The sequence below is a fragment of the Cygnus atratus genome, chromosome 31 (genome assembly GCF_013377495.2).
Source record: "Cygnus atratus isolate AKBS03 ecotype Queensland, Australia chromosome 31, CAtr_DNAZoo_HiC_assembly, whole genome shotgun sequence".
Lineage (NCBI taxonomy): Eukaryota > Metazoa > Chordata > Aves > Anseriformes > Anatidae > Cygnus > Cygnus atratus.
Window position 1 is genome coordinate 313,924 of NC_066392.1, and position 22,097 is coordinate 336,020.

Genomic DNA, 22,097 nt, shown 5'->3' on the forward strand with positions numbered 1-22,097 from the left:
AGCCCGGGGGCTGCTGGGGACGCCCAGAGCCGCCTTTGTCCCAGCAGCTGCGGTGCCTTGTGAGGGGCTGGGGCTGTGGTGGCCGTGCCCAGAGCCCTGCAGCAGCCTGCGGTGGGCACTGCCCTGGGGCCAGCCCAGCCTGGGCTGCTGGGCTGGGGAGAGGTCCGGGAGGTGGGGAGAGGTGGGCAGGGGCTGGGCTGGGCTGGGCAGTGCCCGGCAGAGGGCACCAGCAGCGTCAGGGAGCGGTGGCAGCATGCAGGGGAGGGCTCCCAGCAGGGCTTGGTGCTGCAGAGCCAGGGCTGGGGAAGGGAGCCCAGAGCTGCAGGGACAGGGGACAGGAGGCCGCTCGGGGCCCTTGCTGGCCTGGGCAGAGCAGGAAGGGGGCCCAGGGCATTCGTCCCCTCACCGCAGCCTGCCAGGACCTGCACGGCGCTCACGGAGCATCCAGGGCCAGGCTGTGCCCCGTGGTGCGCAGGGAGAGGGCAAAGCCTCTCTGAAAAAGAGGCTGAAACTGAAAAAGGTCCCTCCGCTGCCCCATGGTGTGACAGGGCCAGGGTGGGACAGGTTACCTTTATTTGATGTAGTTCTTGTGTAATTTGCATTGGTGATGGCACAAAAAGAGAGTTCCTTCACCAGGGATGTACATCCTTCTTCATGTTAGGACACAACTCAGCGTCCTTCACTCTGCTTTATCTCACAGATGAACTGGATTAGGTCTCCTTGATTACTCTGAGGCACAATGCAATGCTTTTTGCCTTCTGCTACTCCAGCACAATATGTGTGACTTTCCCTTCCTCTGCACATTGACCTGATGGGTCATTTCACACTTTTCACTTTCAGGTCCCTAGTTGGAAGGGGATGATTCCCCAAAGTGGGGCAAGCTCTTGGGTTCTGCCTCAGCCATTTGAAGCATGGTGTACTTAAGTTTTTCAGTCTGAGTTTGCTAGATGCCCTGGAAGATGACCCAGGAAGGTAAATGGATGTTCAAGTGTCTAGTAGAACTAAGGGAGAGTATCATGGGTTTCCAATGGCCATTTCAAATCTAGGTCAACCCCAGGAACCCACTGGAGAAGAGGTTTGTCTTTGAAGGGGTTTCCTGTGCTGGGCTCGGCTGCAGTTACAGGGACAAAGACCACTGCTGGCAGTGGAGGTGCCCTGGGAACTCCATCCATCTCCACCTGAATCCCTCAAGGGGCTCTGGTCTCCTGCAGGTCCTTTCTGAAAGCTGACAGTCCATGGAAGTACCTCAAATACAAAGGGGTCTCTGGTGGTTTTCCCTGATTGCTTATGCTCAGACAGCAAAGCTCTGCCTCAATACCCAGTAATTTTTTGAAGTCCTTAACTAATAAAGCATCTACTCATCAGCTCAAATGATTCAGTCCCTTCCGTTAAATGTCTCACGTGAATGATAATTTCTATCATGAGGAAATGAGAATTTCCATGATCTATATTCAGCACAGGAGAAGAAATACTGGTGTTCACCTGTACTTGCATTGTCATCGCTTTGTCTATCATGGTGTGCTCCCTCATCTTCCAGGCTCAAAACCTGACTTGATTACACAGACCCTGCTGAATGTCCCCTTTCCAGCTGCCCGTCTGGACCCATGCACTTCCCATGGTTCTCCTGCTTTGCCCTCCCCTTACTCTTTGATCATTCAGACCGCTCTCACCAACCCAGTTGCTGCTTTGAGTTTCAGTGAGTTCCAGCTCGCCCATCTCTCAGCAGTCTGTCTAATGGTTTCCTTAGCAAGAAACTCATCGTTTATCATTGAATTCGTATGATGTGGATTAATATTAACACAATTATTTTAAATTTCCTATTAATCAGTGTAAAATAGATCATGTACAGTCATCCTTTTGGGAAGGTAAACATCACTGGAGTCAAAAAAAAAAAGGAACTTCAACTTTGTTATACTTTTTTTTTAAATTGCAGCATGATTTCCTGCTGTTTGCTTTTAAATAGGAAAAACCCTGCTCTTCCTACCTATACAGGGCATCAAAGCAGTAACCGTTGACCAATATCTATAGGAAAATGATGCTCCAAACTGAAATGGAACAAAATTCAGCCTTTAAAAGGAGGAAAGATTTCTATTAGATGCTCTTTGAAATCTTCCTCCTTAACTACACCATGAAAGCTCTCCAATTAGCTGCACAAGTCTTGAAGACTTGAAGAAAATTGTGGGGGAGGTATGGCTGCTTAGGACTTTCTCTGTTTTAATGAGTTCCGTGGTGTATTTTAGTGCTGAGTCAGTGAAACTTGGGTACTGAGAGGAGAATGATGCAAGTGCTTGAGCAAGTAAAGTCAGAAGGAAAAGTTGCAGTGACTTGGAGTATTAATGGGCCCCACTGAGGGCTGTTACTAAGAAAGCCTCCGCAGGGACTTGTTAGGGCAGATAATTGGAGGCCATGATTGCAGACAGGCAAAGCGCTGTGCTGAGAAAAGTCTTGGCTGGTTTTGGTGAAGCAGAAGGGCCAAGGCCTGACCCCAGCCACTGGGAGGGGAGATCCTGCACCCCCACGTCTGGCTCAGGGCTCTTCTTGGGGTCTGTAGGATGTGGTGGGCAGCGTGATGCCACGAGAAGAACTTCATTCTGACACCTCCCCACCCCTGCACAGGGTATCAAGGAAGCAGTGAGGCCCCATTGCAATGACTATATCTCGTCTCCTCAGAAGCTCTAGCCAAAGGGACAAAAACGTCAGGGCTGTTGGGGCCTTCCCTTCTTGCCAGCACCCTCTGCCTTCTCCTCTGCAGGCTTTCCTATGCTGTACCACACTTTGCCCTATTTCCTTGAAGTCTGCAGACACCCATCTCTGTCCACCACCTTACTCTCATCCCAGCATTTCCATCATCTCACCCATGTCTCATCAAACCTCACCAGCTGTTCCTTGAAACACAAAGCTAGAGTCTGATCATAGATACTCACCAGCATCTCCCAAGCCCTGGGCCTGCTGCTGGCCTTGCAGCTTCTTGGCTAGACACAGCCAAGCCTTGTGCCTCCTGCTGTCCAGTGCTGGACTCAAGCAGAAGGGACAGGACAACCCCCATGCGGGCCTTCTTTCTGTCTGGGTCCTCCTGGGGATGGAGGCAGAGGGGATCCCACAGTCAGCATGCCAAGCAGGGGCCTTCTGCTGGCCTAGCAGGGCCACTGGCACATGTCAGCCCCAAAGTGCCGATCCCAGGGAGAAGCCAAGGCTGACGTGCCACCTACAGACAGAAGGGACCTCACAGTCCCTTTCCGTGACACGTTCCTGCTGCTGCCCTATCAGCTGCAGAGACAGAAGCGACCTCACAGTCACTGCCCCAGTCACATTCCTCCTGCTGGGGCAGGACATCCTGAGGCAGAGCTGAGCTCATCAGAGCATTCCCACCCACCTCCTCCTTGTGGCCCACAAGCTGATCCGATCCATGGCCCCTCACATCCATCTCTGAATGCCAGGTGACTGCAGAGAAGTCTCACAATTCCTGCCTTGCCCCAAGGGGCCAAGCACTTTAAGTTAAGGGTTAGGAGAGGGGCTGAAGGTGAGGAGGTTAATGCACAGGAAAACGGGCTTTATGTGTTAGATTTTCATGAATGGGGTTAGGGACTAGGTCTCATATTTCTGGGTTAGAGTTTAAACAAAGATATAGTGGGAGGGTTTGGTGTTCTACTTGGTGTGTCAGCTGTGTGGTTAGGGTATGGACAAGGCTTGTGATTTAGGGGTTTGTTTAGGTCTGCCAAGAAGTCTAGGGTCAAATAAAGCATTTAAATCTAGTGTTAAGGGGAGGGATCAAGGTAAGCAAGAGAGTAAGGGTAAGGGAAAGAGGCTATGGGCATAGTTTTGGCTTCAGTACATACTTTGAGCTCAGGCATAAGAGCAGTGGATTCCTGTCAGGGTGTGGAGTAGCATTTAAATTTAGGGATTAAGTTTACTGGTTGAAGCCGGTGAAGGGCCTCAGGTGACTATTTTAAGTCACAGTTACAACAGCATCAGCAAAAACCTGAACCTTCTTACCTCTACAAAATCCTTAATTTCTGCTGGCCAAGCCCCTATTCCCTCCTCCAAATCTCACATTTCTCCTGTCCTGGGTTTCTCCTGACCTGCCCATATCAGTCATCTTCTTAGGGGCATGTTGATGATGGCTTTCATGATCTCAGCATATCCATCACACCTCTGTTGGCTACTCTATTTCTGAGAAAAGTGGCACTTAAGACACGACGGAAAAGGACACAAAAGTCCATCAGAGCACCCTGCACAATGTGCCCAGCAGCTCTGCACCTCCAGAAATGTGCTGTTCCTGCCCACAAGTTTTCTTTCCAGAATGGCTCCTATGGATCCAGGGTAACTTTTCCCAAGCCCTCACTTCCCCAGGCCACACCACTCTTGCCCGCAGGCCCCACGTGTCTCTCCAACCCTCCCCTCTTCCCCTGCAGTAGTGGCACCTCGCCGCAGCAGGTTGGTGCATCTCCAGGCTCAGGGGTGTTTCCTGAGGGCCTGCCCCGTGTGGGGAGTGGTGGGGAGGAAGAGAGCAAGGTCAGCTCCTGGGGCATGGCTGAGCACAGCCCAGCCATCCCGCACCGTGGGCAGGCCCCTTCTCCCGGGCTGAGGCACACATGCAAGGTGGACATCTTCCCATCAGCCCAGCTTCGCGCAGGGCCCTTCAGCCCTGCCCCTGTCCTGGGACTCGCCTCCTCCTCCTCCACCCACAGACATACATTGCTTTCCATTTTGGGCCTCAAGCTTGACTTTAAGGATCTGCTAAAGCCCTGAATTTCCTCATTTCTCACAGCCTTCACACAAGTCTTTCTCCTGGCCCTCCCCACTGCCCAGCACTGCCTCTCAGGTGGCACTCAGTGACCCTTCACAAGGGCCTTTGGACTTCCTCAATTGTCCTGGTGTTTTTGAGGACTTCCTGGTTCCTTCCAGATCTCAGAAGGAGCCTTCTTGTCCAGCGTGGGGCCCTCTATTGTCTCTGGCTGGGACGGAGTTACTCTCTGCAGAGCAGCCCCTGTGGTGCTGTGCTTTTGATATGTGACCCTAGTAGTGTTGGTCACCCATGGCTGTGGTCACTGTTCCTGAGCAGTGCTTGCACAGCATCAAGGCCTTCTGTGGTTCTCACTCTGCCCCAGGAGTGAGTTGGCTGCAGGTGGGCAAGAAGCTGGGAGGGGAACCTGCTGTGACAGCTGGCCCAGCCTGACCAATCTGAGGAGCCCATGCACTCCTCAGATTCACCTTGGTTGTTACCAGACACTACCTTGCACGGTCATTTTATGAGGTGCTAATCACTACCCACTGAGCTCCTTGTCCCTGGAGATCCCCTGACATCTCCTGGCAGCTCCAGATTCCTCTCCAGGCTGGCATCGGCCATCAGCCCCACTGCAGGGGGCACAGTCCCATGCAGATGAGTCCAAGACCAGTTGTCATCTCCTTAGGCAAGTGCCGCCATAACGGGAGCTCTTAGTCCTGCCCTTGGTCCCTCACAGACCACCCTGGGACTTTCAGCCTGTGTCCTTCACTCCATGAAGAAGCCCAGAAAACAGAAGAGCAGGGAGCAACCCCTTGGCTCTATTCCTGATAGCACATTTGGAAGAGGTGCCCAGGCTTCTGGCTTTGCCCTGAGCAGCCCCTCTTGTTACTGTGGTGCTAGCAGGGAGGCCAGCTGTGACCCAGGGCTGCACAGTGCCTGCTGCTGCCTGCAGCCACAGGGATGTCACTGCAGAGACAACGGGACTGTCACCACGGTACATGAGACCTCAAGACTAACACAGATACAAGAGCACAAGAAAACAATGAGGAACCAAAAAGAGAGCAGCAGTGAAAAGGCCACGTCCTGCTGCTGGCCATGGCCATGGCTCCAGGGAAGCAGCAGGGGCCCTGAGCCCCTCCTGCATGCTGGGGCTGCTCCCCCGGCTCCAAAGGAGATGGGAAGAGACGGCAGCTGAGTGCAGTGAACTTCTGATGACTTCCTTATTGGGTATATCCATGCAGGAAACTGGCATCTCTGGGGAAATGATTAACAAGTAGGAGGATAAGAAATATATTATTTAAATCAGAAACAATATTTTCAGAATATAATAATACAGATGAATATTAACAAAAAATTGTCTTACTTTTTTTGAGGAAATATAGGAATTTTGATTTTATGCATATTATTATATGTAAATATATTGAAGAATTGTGTATTCTAGAACTGTCTTCACTGAATTCCTTAGTTCCCTGTTCCTCATGCTGTAGATGAGGGGGTTCACTGCTGGAGGCACCACCGAGTACAGAACTGCCATCACCAGGTCCAGGGATGGGGAGGAGTCAGAGGGGGGCTTCAGGTAGGCAAACATGGCAGTGCTGATAAACAGGGAGACCACGGCCAGGTGCGGGAGGCACGTGGAAAAGGCTTTGTGCCGGCCCTGCTCAGAGGGCATCCTCAGCACTGCCCTGAAGATCTGCACATAGGACAGCACAATGAAAACAAAACAACCAATACCTAAACAGAAGGTGATTGCAGTAAGCCCAACTTCCCTGAGGTAGGCATCTGAGCAGGAGAGCTTGAGGATCTGGGGGATTTCACAGAAGAACTGGTCCACAGCATTGCCTTGGCAGAGGGGCAGGGAAAATGTCGTGGCCGTGTGCAGGACAGCATTGAGAAAGCCACTGCCCCAGGCAGCTGCTGCCATCTGGGCACAAGCTCTGCTGCCCACGAGGCTCCCGTAGTACAGGGGCTTGCAGATGGCAACGTAGCGGTCATAGGCCATGACAGTAAGAACAGAGTATTCTGCTGCTATAAAGAAGAGAAAGAAAAAGACCTGTGCAGCACAGCCTTGATAGGAGATGGCCCTGGTGTCCCAGAGGGCATTGGCCATGGCTTTGGGCAGAGTGGTGGAGATGCAGCCCAGGTCGAGGAGGGCGAGGTTGAGGAGGAAGAAGTACATGGGGGTGTGGAGACAGTGGTGGCAGGCTACGGCGGTGAGGATGAGGCCGTTGCCCAGGAGGGCAGCCAGGTAGATGCCCAGGAAGAGCCCGAAGTGCAGGAGCTGCAGCTCCCGCGTGTCTGCGAATGGCAGCAGGAGGAACTCGCTCACAGAGCTGCTGTTGGGCATTTACTGTCTTTGGTCATGGACACTGCCAAATGACAAAAAAAAAAAAAAAAAGTCAAAAAAATAAAAAAAGAGTGTTATGAGTAAATCTGTGAGCAAAATTCAATTAATTCCCAAGTAAAGCAATACATTCCCTTTTTCCAAGAGGACCTCTGTGTATTTCCCCATCTGGAGCCCTGCTCTGTGCTGTCTGAGTGTCCTGTACACTGCAGATGCCTCTGCCCAGCAGCTCCCAATGGGCCACCTCTGCTCCAGAGCAGTGGTACACAGAGGTGCCATCAGAGCCATGCGCTTGGAGGAGGGTTCCAGGGAAGGGGATCCCTCTGTTGAGTGAGGGGTGTTTGGCCGTGTGACTCCGTGTGTGTCTTCTCTATTCCCCACCCTGAGAGAGGAAATCAGCTCACAGACCACCGGTGTCTGGCAGAGAGAGCAGGGAGCATCTCCTCCTGCCTCACCCTCCGTGCACAGCACTCCCCGTCAGAATCAGGCACCAGCAGCTGCCACGCTGGGCAAGGGAGAGAAGCAGGCATGGGCAGGCAGGGCGGACCCAACGCGGTGCCGAGGCTGCGGTGTCGGTGAGGTAGAGCCTGTCCTCACACCCCTGTGCCATCTGCCCGGCACAGCCAGCAGAGGGAAAAGAGCTCTGGAGTGCAAGAAGCCTTTGGAATGTGCTCCTTGTCGTATGGTAGGAATGTGGGGGTAAGACCTCTGTGGAGCCAGGAGCTGGACTCGCTGATCCTTGTGGGTCCCTTCCAACTCGGGATATTCTATGATTCTGTGATTCTGTGCCTGCTTCCGTGGAGGAAGGTGGAGGGGGCCTGCAGCAAATGTGTCTACTTCCACTGAGATGTAGGGTTCAGACACCCCATATTCTCACCTCCCCCAGATTATACATGCCATGACAGAAGCTGTGAGGGGAAGAGGAGACCAGGTGCTGCTGCAAGGAAGGCGCCTGCCCTGCAGGGGATGGCAGGGAGGGAGCAGCTCCCTCTCACCGCCTGCCCATGTCCCTGCTGCCTGCAGCTGTCCCTGCCAGCAGCTCTTTCTCTGTCCCCACGTCTCCTCCCGTCCATGCTCACAGACCCCATCCCACCCGCTGTGTGCCCAGCTCTGCCCTGCAGACACCTCGCGGGGATGGGGACAGCTCTGGGGACATCTCCCTGTCTGCAGGTCCTAAAGACCAGCTCAGAAAAGCCCTGGTGCAGTCTGTAAGCAGGGAGAAGGGAAGGGATATTCTCAGGTTCCTCACTAACCTCTTTATGTCTCTGTTCAATGCAGTAGGAAGCTCCATCACCTGTGCAACCCCTACAACTCTGTTAACACAGAGCCTGCCCCAGAATCAGAGCAGGAAAAGGCAGGCAGAGACTGCAGAAAGTGCCTTGTCTTTGCAGGCAGCCCCTGCCCTCCCCTTCCTCTGACCAAGGCTGCCCTGCAGCACCTTCTCCTCCACACCACACAAGCCATGAGAGACATCCTGGCAGCTCCTGGCCAGGCAGAGATGTCCCGGACCCAGGAGCCCCTTCCAGGAACCTGCCCTGCACTGTCCTGCAGCCAGAGACTTACCGAGGGCAGGGCTGTGAAGGTTTCTTCTGCACTGAGCTCTCGTCTGCCCGCACCCTCCAGGCTGCCTGGAATCCCTTTCTGCCTGGGTGCGTGCGGTCAGAGCCCCCAGCCCTGCTGCGCTGTGCAGAGGAGCTGCTCCTGGGCAGAGCTGTCTCTCTGCACCACGGCCCTCTTGCCAGGAGCTCTCTCTGTCCCAGGAGCCCGGCCCAGCTCAGCACCAGACGCCCAGACCAAGGCATTGCAATCCCCCCTCGGGGGGCTTTGGGGAGGAGCCCACGAACCTCAGGCACTGAGAGACAATTGAAGACATCTCTCCAGAAGTCCAAGTCAGAGGCAAGTTTCCTGCAGTGTCCCCCTGAGGGCCAGCACTGACACAGCCTCCCTTGGAGCTCGTTAGAGCAGAGCATTGGAGGCACTGAGGACAATAGTACAAAGGCAGTGTGAAGGTGATTCTGATGTCACTTTTCCAAACTGGATGTGTTTCACCAAGCACAAGGGTCAGGCCTTGACCCCTGGCACCATGGAAGGGAGATCCTTTCCCTTCACACACTGCTCAGGGCTCTTCCTGGGGCAGGAGGAGATGGGGATGTGCATGGGCAAGTGCAGGAGAATGGTCCGAGCCCTGCCTGGTTCATGGGTGGGGGCGAGGAGGCAATGAGGCCCTGGTGCTTTACCGATAAGCTGTCTCCTCCTAGGCCTCAGTGGCAGAGACAACAGCCAGAGCCATGGACACAAAGACCTGGGTCCTGTTGGGACTCTCAGCCTTGCCACAGCCCTTGCTGCTCTCCACACCAGGCTGTCCTAGGGACTTCCAGACCTGCACCTCTTTTCCTGCTGGCTCTAGACCCTAAGCTGTGTCGTGTCACACTGGATCTGAGCTGAGTCTGATAACTCAGATTGTCTTGGTGGCCATGCTCCTCGTAAGGCAGCTCTGTAGGAAGCTGGCCTGGTTCCTGGTGAGCAGCACCACTGCTCGTATGGCATCCCTCATGGTGCCCAGGCCCTCCTCCTCCTGGGCACTGCTCCCTCAGCAGGGTCCCAGTCTGCCCTGATGGGTGGGGTTCCTCTTTCTCTGGTGCAGGACTGGGCTCTTCTCCTCGTAAATGTCAAGAGGTTTCTGTAGGCAAAATCCTTCATTTTTTCATTGTTCCTCCACACTGATGCTCCATTCTGTCAGCTGTTCATGTCTGCAGGCAGATGGCTCACCCTGACTGTGCTGTCTATTACAAGATAACTGCATCAACAATTGCAGAACAATTTGGACAATACAGGATGTAGTGGAATAAAACTGCAGCATACAATCACAGAATTATAGGGGATTGAATTCCACCGGATTCTACATTTTCTCTGCTTCCTTCTCTTGCATGCTGCCATTGTGTTTGGAACCACATTCTAAATATTGTGAGGCTGTGCAGGGACAAAATTAGAAGGTCAAAAGACCAGCTGGAGCCCAACCTGTCTATTAAGGATAATTAAAAAAATAATGATTTTTTTTTTAATTCATGAAATTGAAAAAAAATAATAATAATAAAGGAGGAGTAATGAGAGTCTTCATCCTCTATAGGTTGTGGGGGGAAACATAGGTAAAGGTGATGAGGAAAATGCTGAGGTTTTTATTGCTTCCTTTGCCTCAGTCTCCAGCAGCAAGAACAGTTGTTCCCCTGGTACTCAGACTCCTGAACTGGTAGATAGGGACAGCGAGTGGCATGAAGCCCTCATAATCCATGAGGAAAACTTTTGAGACCTGCTACTCCACTTAGATGTATGCAAGTCTATGGGGCCAGATGGGATCCACGTGTTGGTACTGAGGGAGCTGGCAGAAGTGCTCACCAGGCCACTTTCCATCATTTATCAGCAGTCCTGGCTATCAGGCAAGGTCCCAGTCGACTGGCGACTAGCAAATGTGACGGCCATCTACAAGAAGGGGCAGAAGGAGCATCTGGGCAACTACAGGCCTGTCAGTCTGAGCTCGGTGCTGGGGAAGCTCATGGAGCAGATTATCTTGAGTACCATCACGTAACACTTACAGGACCACCAGGTGACCAGGCCCAGTCAGCGTGAGTTTACCAAAGCCAGGTCCTGCTTGGCAAATCTGATCTCCTTCTAAGACAAGGTGATGTGCTCAGGGGAGAAGAGAAAGGCTGTGGATGTGGTCTACCTAGACCTCAGTAAGGCTTTTGAAACTGTTTCCCCCAGCATTCTCCTGGAGAAACTGGTTGCTCAAGGCCAGTATGGATGTATGCTTTATTGGGTTAAAAATTGGCTGTATCTTCTTTTTCAGTAATTTCATCAGTGATCTGGATGAAGGGATCGAGTGCACCCTCAGTAAGTTCGCAGACGACACCAAGTTAGATGCAAGTGTAGATCGACTCAAGGGTAGGAGGGCTCTGCAGAGGGATCTGGGTAGGCTGCACCCATGGGCTGAGGTCAACTGTATGAAGTTCAACAAGGCCGAGTGCCGGGTCCTGCACTTGGGGCACAACAGCCCAATATAGTGCTGGGGGAAGGGTGTCTGGACAGCTGCCCAGGGGAAAAGGATCTGGGGATATTGGTGGATAGTCAGCTGAATATGAGCCAGCAGGGTGCTCAGGTGGCCAAGAAGGCCAACAGCATCCTGGCTTGTACCAGGAATAGTGTCGTCAGCAGGAGTAGCGAAGTGATTGTGCCTCTCTGCTTGGCCCTGGTGAGGCCACACCTTGAGTACTGCATTCACATCTGGGGCCCCCAGCACAAGAAGGACAGGGATCTATTAGAATGAGTCCAGAGGAGGGCCACGAGGATGATCAAGGGGCTGGAGCACCTCTCCTCTGAAGACAGGCTGAGGGAGTTGGGGTTGTTCAGCCTGGAGAAGAGAAGGCTCCAGGGAGACCTTACAGTGGCCTTCCAGTACCTAAAGGGGCCTACAGGAAAGCTGGGGAGGGACTCTTCATCCAAGAGAGCAGTGATAGGACTAGGGGTAATGGTTTAAACTGAAAGAGGGTAGATTCAGATCAGACATTAGAAAGAAGTTCTTTCCTCAGAGGGTGGTGAGGAACAGGCTGCCCAGAGAAGTTGTGGATGCCCCATCCCTGGAGGTGTTCAAGGCCAGGTTGGATGGGGCTTTGAGCAACCTGGTCTAGTGGAAGGTGTCCCTGCCCAGGGCAGGGGAGTTGGAATTCTGTGATCTTTAAGGTCCTTTCATACCCAAACTGTTCTGTAATTCTGTAAATATGAAACACAGCACCATACCAGCTACTAGGAAGAACAATTTTCTCTATCGCAGCAAAAACTAGGACAATATTCACTGCTTATTCCATACCATGTCTGTCATGCTCTGGTCCAGCACTTTCCAATTAATCACCACCACCTGTCTTTTCTGTCTTTTGATATGCTTACAAAAATATCACTTCCTTAGTTTATTTGTGTCTATAATAATAATAATAATAATAATAATAATAATATATTAAGAATAATAATATATTAAGAATAATAATATATTAAGAATAATAGTATATAATAATAACAATATATTATTGTTGTTGTTATTGTTATACATGCTTTTATATCAACCCATAAACTTTTAATTTTTATTTTTTTTTTTTCCTCCCAGTTCTCTCCTCCATCCCACTGGATGAATAGCTTTGTAGTGCTGAGCTGCCTGCCGGGTCAGACCACAGCAAGTCTTCTTGGTGCCTAGCGTGGAGCACAAAGGTTGAGATGACAGATCTGACCAGAGCGTTTTAAAAGTAAGCTGTTCTAAGCATTAGATCAGTTTAACAGTTGCTGATCACAATGTCGATCTTTTTGATCTGGGGTCTGTTGTGCTTGTTTTCGGAATTGTGTTGTATAGCACATTGCTAACTGTCTGTCTTCCATGTCGTGCTGTTCATCAATTCTGGGGGCAGGTTTAAGGTTAATCTTTTGCTGTATTGGATGACACTGACTTCTGATAGGATAAAATTATTGCCACCTCTGTACCTCAGGAACCATCTCTTCATCTCTTAGAAACTCTTAATAATTACACTCTTTTACACTTTTTGCCTTTTCTCCTCAGGGACTAAATCTATGCGGGGTGGGGCAGGAGGTGGGGGAGTGGAACTGGTATGGACAGTGGGGGAGGCCTTTCCCCACTTCTTCCCTCTCCCTTTCTCCTTCACCTCCCCCTTCTCCTCCAGGCTAATTACACTAGTTCTTCAAAGCTTTGAATATCCTTGGGATGGTCAAACCAGCATGTTCCTATTGTTACGTCTCCTGGATGTGTTTCAGCTTTTGTTTAATGTCAAATAACCACTTAAGCATGCCATCCAGAGATCTGTCCAGAGGCAGGAGAGTGAGGAGTGGCAGGGAGTGTGGGAGGATCTGGGCAGGCACCTAGAGCAGGGGGCACCTCCAAAGCTTTGGAACTTCACCCCAGAACAAGTGCAGAATCCTAAAAAAAGTGTGAAATGCTTGAAAAATTGGTGTTATCACCGTGGCATTTCCAAAGAGACACATAGCACTGCAGTGTGCTGGCTCTTGGCCTATGCTTACAGAGTCACAATCAATGCCACTCCAACCTCTGTGACAAGCCCTGCAGCCACTCCAACCCCTCTGACAGACCCTGCAGCCACTACAGCATCTGCAAAATGCCCTGCAGCAACTCCGGCTCCTTTCATGGGCCCTGTGTCTGGGCCAGAAAACCAAGCTTTGTCTGTATCAGTTGCTCCTATATGCAAGAAAAAACAATGGATGTGAAAGTCAGATTTTTTAGAGAGAAAATAAAATCCTACCCAGACAAGAAAGGAGGAGAAAGAAGATGAGGCAGGCTTCAGAAAAGCTGGGCCATCACGTGAGTAGGAGGACGAAGAGGAAGAGGTCCTAAGAGCATCAGTAATCACGCGATCCCTATCCCTATGCTGCTCTGGTGCTGGGAGAAACGGGGCCCCTCCCTGGAGTTAGGACTCTGTGCATCCTTGGAAGAGACTGCTTCAGGAGAGGATAGATATTTCAAGGACCCAAAAGGGTATCGGTGGGCTTTTGGCACAGCTGCCTTGGAGACGGAGGACATGATGCTCTTGTCTACCTTGCCTTGGTCTCTCACAGGACCCTTCTGTTGTGGGGTTGATGAGGGCTGAAGGACAGCTGGTGCCAATCACTGCCACAGCCGTGCACCTGAGTCAGCATAGCACCAACCGAGTCCGCTGACAGAGGATTGTCGTGGCCTGAATGAAGTCATACAGTGCTGAGTGCTGCCATGCCCGACATGGTAGAGCTTCCATAGAAAGTGGAATCAAAGGCACCCAAGCGTTTTGCCACAACTGATATCGCTAATGCATTTTTCTCCTTTCTCCTTCTTAGCTTCCTGATGCAGCTAGTTAGAGAGCCTACCAGGGGAGGTGCCCCGCTAGACCTTCTGTTCACAAACAGTGACGGTCTGGTGGGAGATGTGGTGGTTGGGAGCTGTCTTGGGCAGAGTGACCACGAAATGGTAGAGTTCTCTATTCTTCGCGAAGTCAGGAAGAGGACCAGTAAAACCGCTGTCTTGGACTTCTGGAGGGCTGACTTTAAGCTGTTCAGGTCACTGGTTGGCAGAGTCCCTTGCAGGAGGTTCTGAAGGGCAAAGGAGTCCAGGAAGGCTGGGCGCTCCTCAAGAAGGAAATCTTAACGGCACAGGAGCGGTCTGTCCCAACGTGCCCAAAGACGAGCCGACGCGGAACTAGACCGGCCTGGCTGAGCAGAGAGTTGTGGCTCGAGCTTAGGAGAAAAAGGAAGGTTTATAATCTTTGGAAAAGAGGGCAGGCCACTGAGGAGGACTACAAGGATGTTGCGAGGCTGTGCAGGGACAAAATTAGAAAGGCCAAAGCTCATCTGGAGCTCAATCTGGCTACTGCCGTTAAAGATAACAAAAAATGTTTTTACAAATACATCAACACAAAAAGGAGGACTAAGGAGAATCTCCATCCTTTACTGGATGCGGGGGGAAACTTAGTTACAAAAGATGAGGAAAAGGCTGAGGTGCTTAATGCTTTCTTTGCTTCAGTCTTTAGTGGCAAGACCGGTTGTTCTCTGGATACCTGGTACCCTGAGCTGGTGGAAGGGGATGGGGAGCAGGATGTGGCCCTCGCTATCCATGAAGAAATGGTTGGCGACCTGCTAAGGAGCTTGGATGTACGCAAGTCGATGGGGCCAGATGGGATCCACGTGTTGGTACTTAGCGAACTGGCGGAGGAGCTGGCCAAGCCGCTTTCCATTATTTATCGGCAGTCCTGGCTATCAGGGGAGGTTCCAGTTGACTGGCGGCTAGCAAACGTGACGCCCATCTACAAGAAGGGCCGGAGGGCAGACCCGGGGAACTATAGGCCTGTTAGTTTGACCTCGGTGCCAGGGAAGGTCACGGAGCAGATTATCTTGAGGGTCATCACGCGGCACTTGCAGGGCAAGCAGGCGATCAGGCCCAGTCAGCATGGGTTTATGAAAGGCAGGTCCTGCTTGACGAACCTGATCTCCTTCTATGACCAAGTGACGCGCTTGGTGGATGAGGGGAAGGCTGTGGATGTGGTCTACCTTGACTTCAGTAAGGCTTTTGACACTGTTTCCCACAACATTCTCCTCGAGAAACTGGCTGCTCGTGGCTTGGACTGGCGTACGCTTCGCTGGGTTAAAAACTGGCTGGATAGCCGGGCCCAGAGAGTTGTGGTGAATGGAGCCAAATCCAGTTGGAGGCCGGTTACTAGTGGAGTCTCCCAGGGCTCAGTGCTGGGGCCGGTCCTCTTTAATATCTTTATCGATGACCTGGATGAGGGGATCGAGTGCACCCTCAGTAAGTTTGCAGATGACACCAAGTTAGGTGCGTGTGTCGATCTGCTCGAGGGTAGGAAGGCTCTGCAGGAGTATCTGCACAGGCTGGACCAATGGGCTGAGGTCAACTGTATGAAGTTCAACAAGGCCAAGTGCCGGGTCCTGCACCTGGGGCACAACAACCCCAAGCAGCGCTACAGGCTGGGAAATGAGTGGTTGGAAAACTGTCTGGCGGAGAAGGACCTGGGAGTATTGGTTGATAGTCGGCTGAATATGAGCCAGCAGTGTGCTCAGGTGGCCAAGAAGGCCAACAGCATCCTGGCTAGCATAAGAAGCAGTGTGGCCAGCAGGTCTAAGGAGGTGATTGTCCCCCTGTACTCGGCTCTGGTGAGGCCGCACCTTGAGTACTGTGTTCAGTTTTGGGCCCCTCGCTACAAGAAGGACATGGAGGTGCTCGAGAGAGTCCAGAGAAGGGCAATGAAGCTGGTGAGGGGTCTGGAGAACAAGTCTTACGAGGAGCGGCTGAGGGAGCTGGGGTTGTTTAGCCTGGAGAAGAGGAGGCTCAGGGGCGACCTTATCGCTCTCTACAGTTACCTTAAAGGAGGCTGTAGCGAGGTGGGGGTTGGTCTGTTCTCCCACGTGCCTGGTGACAGGACGAGGGGGAATGGGCGAAAGTTGCAACAGGGGAGGTTTAGGTTGGATGTTAGGAAGTACTTCTTTACCGAAAGGGTTATTAAGCATTGGAACGGGCTGCCCAGGGAGGTGGTGGAGTCACCATCCCTGGAGGTCTTTAGAAGACGTTTAGATGTAGAGCTTAGCGATATGGTTTAGTGGAGTACTTAGTGTTAGGTCGGAGGTTGGACTCGATGATCTTGAGGTCTCTTCCAACCTAGAAATCTGTGTCTTTGTCTGTGTGTCTGAGGTCTCCCCTGAGAGAGCTCCCCTTACGAGGAGCGGCTGAGGGAGCTGGGGTTGTTTAGCCTGGAGAAGAGGAGGCTCAGGGGCGACCTCAGACACACCTTTAAGGTAACTGTAGAGAGCGATAAGGTCGCCCCTGAGCCTCCTCTTCTCCAGGCTAAACAACCCCAGCTCCCTCAGCCGCTCCTCGTAAGACTTGTTCTCCAGACCCTTCACCAGCTTGGTCGCCCTTCTCTGGACTCGCTCAAGCACATCCATGTCCTTCCTGTAGCGAGGGGCCCAAAACTGAACACAGTACTCGAGGTGCGGCCTCACCAGAGCTGAGTACAGGGGCACAATCACTTCCCTAGACCTGCTGGCCACACTGCTTCTTATACAGGCCAGGATGCTGTTGGCCTTCTTGGCCACCTGAGCACACTGCTGGCTCATATTCAGCCGACTATCAACCAATATCCCCAGGTCCTTCTCCGCCAGGCAGCTTTCCAGCCACTCATCTCCCAGCCTGTAGCGCTGCTTGGGGTTGTTGTGCCCCAAGGTGCAGGACCCGGCACTTGGCCTTGTTGAACTTCATACAGTTGACCTCAGCCCATCGGTCCAGCCTATCCAGATCCTCCTGCAGAGCCTTCCTGCCCTCGAGCAGATCGACACACGCACTTAGCTTGGTGGCATCTGCAAACTTACTGAGGGTGCACTGGACGCCCTCATCCAGATCATCGATAAAGATATTAAAGAGGACCGGCCCCAGTACCGAGCCCTGGGGGACACCACTTGTGACCAGACTCCAACCAGATTTGACTCCATTCACCACAACTCTCTGGGCCCGGCTATCCAGCCAGTTTCTAACCCAGCGAAGCGTACGCCAGTCCAAGCCCCGAGCAGCCAATTTCTTGAGGAGAATGTTGTGGGGAACGGTGTCAAAAGCCTCACTGAGGTTAAGGTAGACCACATCCACAGCCTTCCCCTCATCCACCAGGCACGTCACTTGGTCATAGAAGGAGATCAGCTTCATCAAGCAGGACCTGCCTTTCATAAACCCATGCTGACTGGGCCTGATCGCCTGCTTGCCGTGCAAGTGCCGCGTGATGACCCTCAAGATAATCTGCTCCATGAGCTTTCCTGGCACTGAGGTCAAACTGACAGGCCTATAGTTCCCCGGGTCTGCCCTCCGGCCCTTCTTATAGATGGGCGTCACATTGGCTAGCCGCCAGTCAACTGGAACCTCCCCTGATAGCCAGGACTGCCGATAAATGATGGAAAGCGGCTCGGCCAGCTCCTCCGCCAGTTCTTTCAGTACCCTCGGGTGGATCCCATCCGGCCCCATCGACTTGCGCACATCCAAGCTCCTTAGCAGGTCGCCAACCATTTCCTCATGGATAGCGAGGGCCACATCCTGCTCCCCATCCCCTTCCACCAGCTCAGGGCACTGGGTATCCAGAGAACAACCGGTATTGCCGCTAAAGACTGAGGCAAAGGCGGCATTAAGCACCTCAGCCTTTTCCTCATCCTTAGTAACTAGGTTTCCCCTCGCATCCAGTAAAGGATGGAGATTCTCCTTAGTCCTCCGTTTTGCGTTGATATATTTGTAAAAGGATTTGTTGTTGTCTTTAACGGCAGTAGCCAGGTTGAGCTCCAGATGAGCTTTGGCCTTTCTAATTTTCTCCCTGCACAGCCTCGCTACATCCTTGTAGTCCTCCTCAGTGGCCCGCCCTTTTTTCCAAAGATTATAAACCCTCTTTTTTCTGCTAAACACAAGCCGCAACTCTCTGTTGAGCCAGGACGGTCTTCTTCCACACCGGCTCCTCTTTGGGCACGTGGGGACGGACCGCTCCTGTGCCGTTAAGATTTCCTTCTTGAGGAGCAACCAGCCTTCTGGACTCCTCTGCCCTTCAGAACCGCCTCCCAAGGGACTCGGCCAACCAGCGTCCTGAGCAGCTCAAAGTCAGCCCTCCGGAAGTCCAAGACAGCGGTTTTACTGGTCCCCTTCCTGGCCTCGCCAAGAATAGAGAACTCTACCATTTCGTGGTCACTCTGTCCAAGACAGTTTCCGACCACCACAACTCCCACCAGTCCTTCTCTGTTTGTGAAGAGAAGGTCTAGCGGGGCACCACCCCTGGTAGGTTCACTGACCAGCTGCGTCAGGAAGCTATCTCCCACGCTCTCCAGAAACCTCCTAGACTGCTTTCTCTGTGCCGTGTTGTGTTTCCAGGATATATCCGGGAAGTTGAAGTCCCCCACGAGGACAAGCGCCGACGATTTTGCAACTTCTGTCAGTTGCCTATAAAACTCCTCATCCGTCTCCTCATCCTGGTTCGGCGGTCTATAACAGACCCCGACCACGATGCTAGCCTTGCTGGCCTTCCCGCGGATCCTAACCCACAGGGATTCAACCTTATCATTCCCAGCCTGGAGTTCCACAACATCAAAAGATTCTCTAATGTAGAGAGCCACGCCACCACCCCCTCTGTGCTGCCTGTCCCTCCTGAAGAGCCGATAGCCAGGCATTGCAGCACTCCAGTCGTGGGAGCGGTCCCACCACATCTCCGTGATGGCAACCAAGTCGTAGCCTGCCTGCTGCACGATGGCTTCCAGCTCCTCCTGTTTGTTACCCATGCTGCGTGCATTAGTGTAGATGCACTTCAGCTGGGCCATCGCCTTCTTCCCCAGCCTAGCCATTGTTTCCCCCGGCACAGCTCCAACAAGCCTTGTTTGAGCCCCGTCCCCCTTCTTGCCTAGTTTAAAGCTCTCTATGACTGTTAGCACTGGCTTGTTTGCCTACCTGAAGCCCCCCTCCATCTCTTCCCCATCCCTGGACCTGCTGGTGGCCGTTCTGTACTCGGTGGTGCCTCCAGCACTGAACCCCCTCATCTACAGCATGAGGAACCAGGAGCTCAAAGATGCAGTGAGGAAAATATTTCTATACATGCTTTTTCATCATCAATAATGACTTCATTATTGTGAATATTATCATATCATTTTTGTCATTACACTTATTATCAAAATGTAATATTTTGGGCTGGAAAGCACCTCAAAGATCATCTAGTTCCAACCCCCCTACCATAGGCAGTGACACCTCCCAGTAGATCATGGTTGCTCAGGACTCCATCTAACTTGCTCTTCAAGACCTGCAGAGATGGGGCATCCAATACCTCTGTGGAAAACCTGTTCCAGTGCCTCACTATCCTGAGTGAAAAATTTCCTGCTAACCTCTAATAGGAATCTCCCCTTTTAATTTAAAACCACTTCCCCTTGTCCTATCATTATCTACCTGAGTAAAGAGTCCTTCTCCATACACTTTATAAGACCACTTTAAGTATTGAAAATTTTTTCTTTCTTCTGCTTAATGTGGTTATTTTACTGAGGTGAGCAGCTGAGCTCCACCACAACTGCTATCTCACTCCCCATTCCCCCTCCTCCAAGGTAAACGGGAAGAAAATATGATCAAAAGGGCTCAAGGGTTGAGATAAGGACCGGGAGATTAGTCTACAATTATCATCACGGGAAAAACAGGCTCAGCATAGGGAAATTAGTAAAATTTATTGCCTGTTACTAACAAGCTATAGGACTGAGAATCAAAGAAAACAAAAGAAAAACACCTTTCCCCCATCCACCCTCTTCCACCTCCTTCCCTCGAGCGTTGCAGGGGAATGGGGGGATGGGGGTTGCGGTCAGTCTGTCGCACTTTGTCTCCGATGCTCCTTCACAATCACTCTCTTCCTCTGCTCCACGTGGGGTCCCTCCCACGGGATGCCGTCCTTCCCAAACTGATCCGGCGTGAGCTTCCCACAGGCAGCAGCTCTTCAAGAACTGCTCCAGGTATGGGTCTGTACCATGGCGTCCATCCCTCAGGAGCAAACTGCTCCAAGCTGGATCCCCCACAGGCAGCAGCTCCTGCCAGGTCACCTGCTCCTGCGTGGGCTCCTCTCCACAGGCTACAGGTCCGGCCCGGAATCTGCTCCGGCAAGGGTCTTCCACAGGCCACAGCCTCCGTCAGTGCAGGTCCACCTGCTCCACCGTGGTCTCCTCCACGGGCTGCAGCGTGGAACCCTGCTCCACCGTGGCACTCCATGGGCTGCAGGGGGACAGCCTGCTTCACCATGGTCCTCACCACAGGCCGCAGGGGACTTCTGCTCCGGCACCTGGAGCACGTTTTTTTTCCCTGACTTAAATATGCTCTCACAGAGGCGCAAAACAACATCCCTTATTGGCTCAGTTCTGGTCAGCAGTGGGGCCCTTACCAAACATGGGGCAGCTTCTAGATCCTTCTCACGGAAGCCACCCCTATGGCCCCCTGCTACCAAAACCTTGCCACGTAAACCCACCACACACTGATGCTCCGTTCTGTCAGCTGTTAATGTCTGCAGACAGATGGTTCAACCTTCGTGTGACTGTGCTATCTCTGACCAGCAGCATCAGGAGCTGCAGGGAAGTTTGGATAATACAGGAGTAACCACCTGAAAGGCATTGCAGCACAGAGTCACAGAAGGGCAGAGGATGGAAGGCTGCCAGGTTCCACCTCCTCTGTGCGTCCTTCTCATGCATGCTGTCAGTTTGCCTGCAGCTGTGTCCTGAATATTATGGGCTGTGCAGGTCAAAATTAGAAGGGCCAAAGCCCAGCTGGAGCTCAGTCCATCTATTTCTGTAAAGACAATAAAAACTGTTTACATAAATACTTTAATAAAGGAGGATTAAGGAGAATCATCATCCTTTCCTAGATGTGGTGGGAAACCTGGTGAGAAGAGATGAGGTAAAGGCTGAGGCACTTAATGTCTTCTTTGCCTCAGGCTCTAGCAGCAAGACCAGTTGTTCCCCGGGACTTTTCTTCTTCCTCATGGCCAGTGCCAACCTTCCTAAGTGAATTCTGTGGCAGTTTTTTCTCTCCTGCTCTTTCCTACTACCAAAGAAAGCTCCATCAGGGTGGAAACCACTCCTGAAGCAGGCATCGCAACCCATCAGGCTCCTTGCGGCCTGTCAGCCAAGCAGACAGAAGTCACCTCACCAGCATCTCCCAAGCCCTGGGCCTGCTGCTGGCCTTGCAGCTTCTTGGCTAGACACAGCCAAGCCTTGTGCCTCGTGCTGTCCAGTGCCGGACTCAAGCAGAAGGGACACAACAACCCCTGTGTGGGCCTTCTTTTTGTCTGGGTCCTCCTGCGTGTGGAGGCAGAGGGGATCCCACAGTCAGCATGCCAAGCAGGGGCCTTCTGCTGGCCTAGCAGGGCCACTGGCACATGTCAGCCCCAAAGTGCCGATCCCAGGGAGAAGCCAAGGCTGACGTGCCACCTACAGACAGAAGGGACCTCACAGTCACTGCCCCAGTCACATTCCTCCTGCTGGGGCAGGAGATCCTGAGGCAGAGCTCGCCTAGGGGTGACGCAGTTGCCCTAGAGAGCCCCCTCAGTACCTGTTTTTCACTTTCTGGCTTAGAGATTCAGCAAAGTTTTAGTGGGTGTTTTTGGATTTCTGCTTGTGGTGCCAGGTCTCTGGTTAGCGTATGGGAATGCACTATGGTTAAGGGTTTTGTTTAGGTTTATCAAAAAGTCTGGGTTTAAATAGAGCGTTTTAATTTTAGTGTTAATGGCAGTGATTAGGGTGAGCAAGAAAGTAAAGGTAAGGGAAGGGGGCTATTGGCTGAGTTTTCCTAAAAGTGATACTTTGAGTTCTGCATTAGAGTAGTGGATTCCTGCCAGGGTGTTGGACTAATGTTTATGTTGAGGGATTATTGATACTGTTGAAAATAGTGTAAGGACCATACTTGACTGTTTTAAGCCAGTGTTACAGCAGCATCAACATCAC

At 52.1% G+C, this 22,097-nt stretch overlaps 1 protein-coding gene across 1 annotated transcript; it reads right to left on the minus strand.

Annotated features, from left to right (window-relative positions):
• Positions 1 to 6,131: 6,131 nt before the first annotated feature.
• Positions 6,132 to 7,073, minus strand: LOC118261502 (olfactory receptor 14C36-like). The gene has a single exon (XM_035572356.1). The coding sequence runs from the start codon at positions 7,071 to 7,073 to the stop codon at positions 6,132 to 6,134; it is 942 nt and encodes a 313-aa protein (XP_035428249.1).
• Positions 7,074 to 22,097: the final 15,024 nt, after the last annotated feature.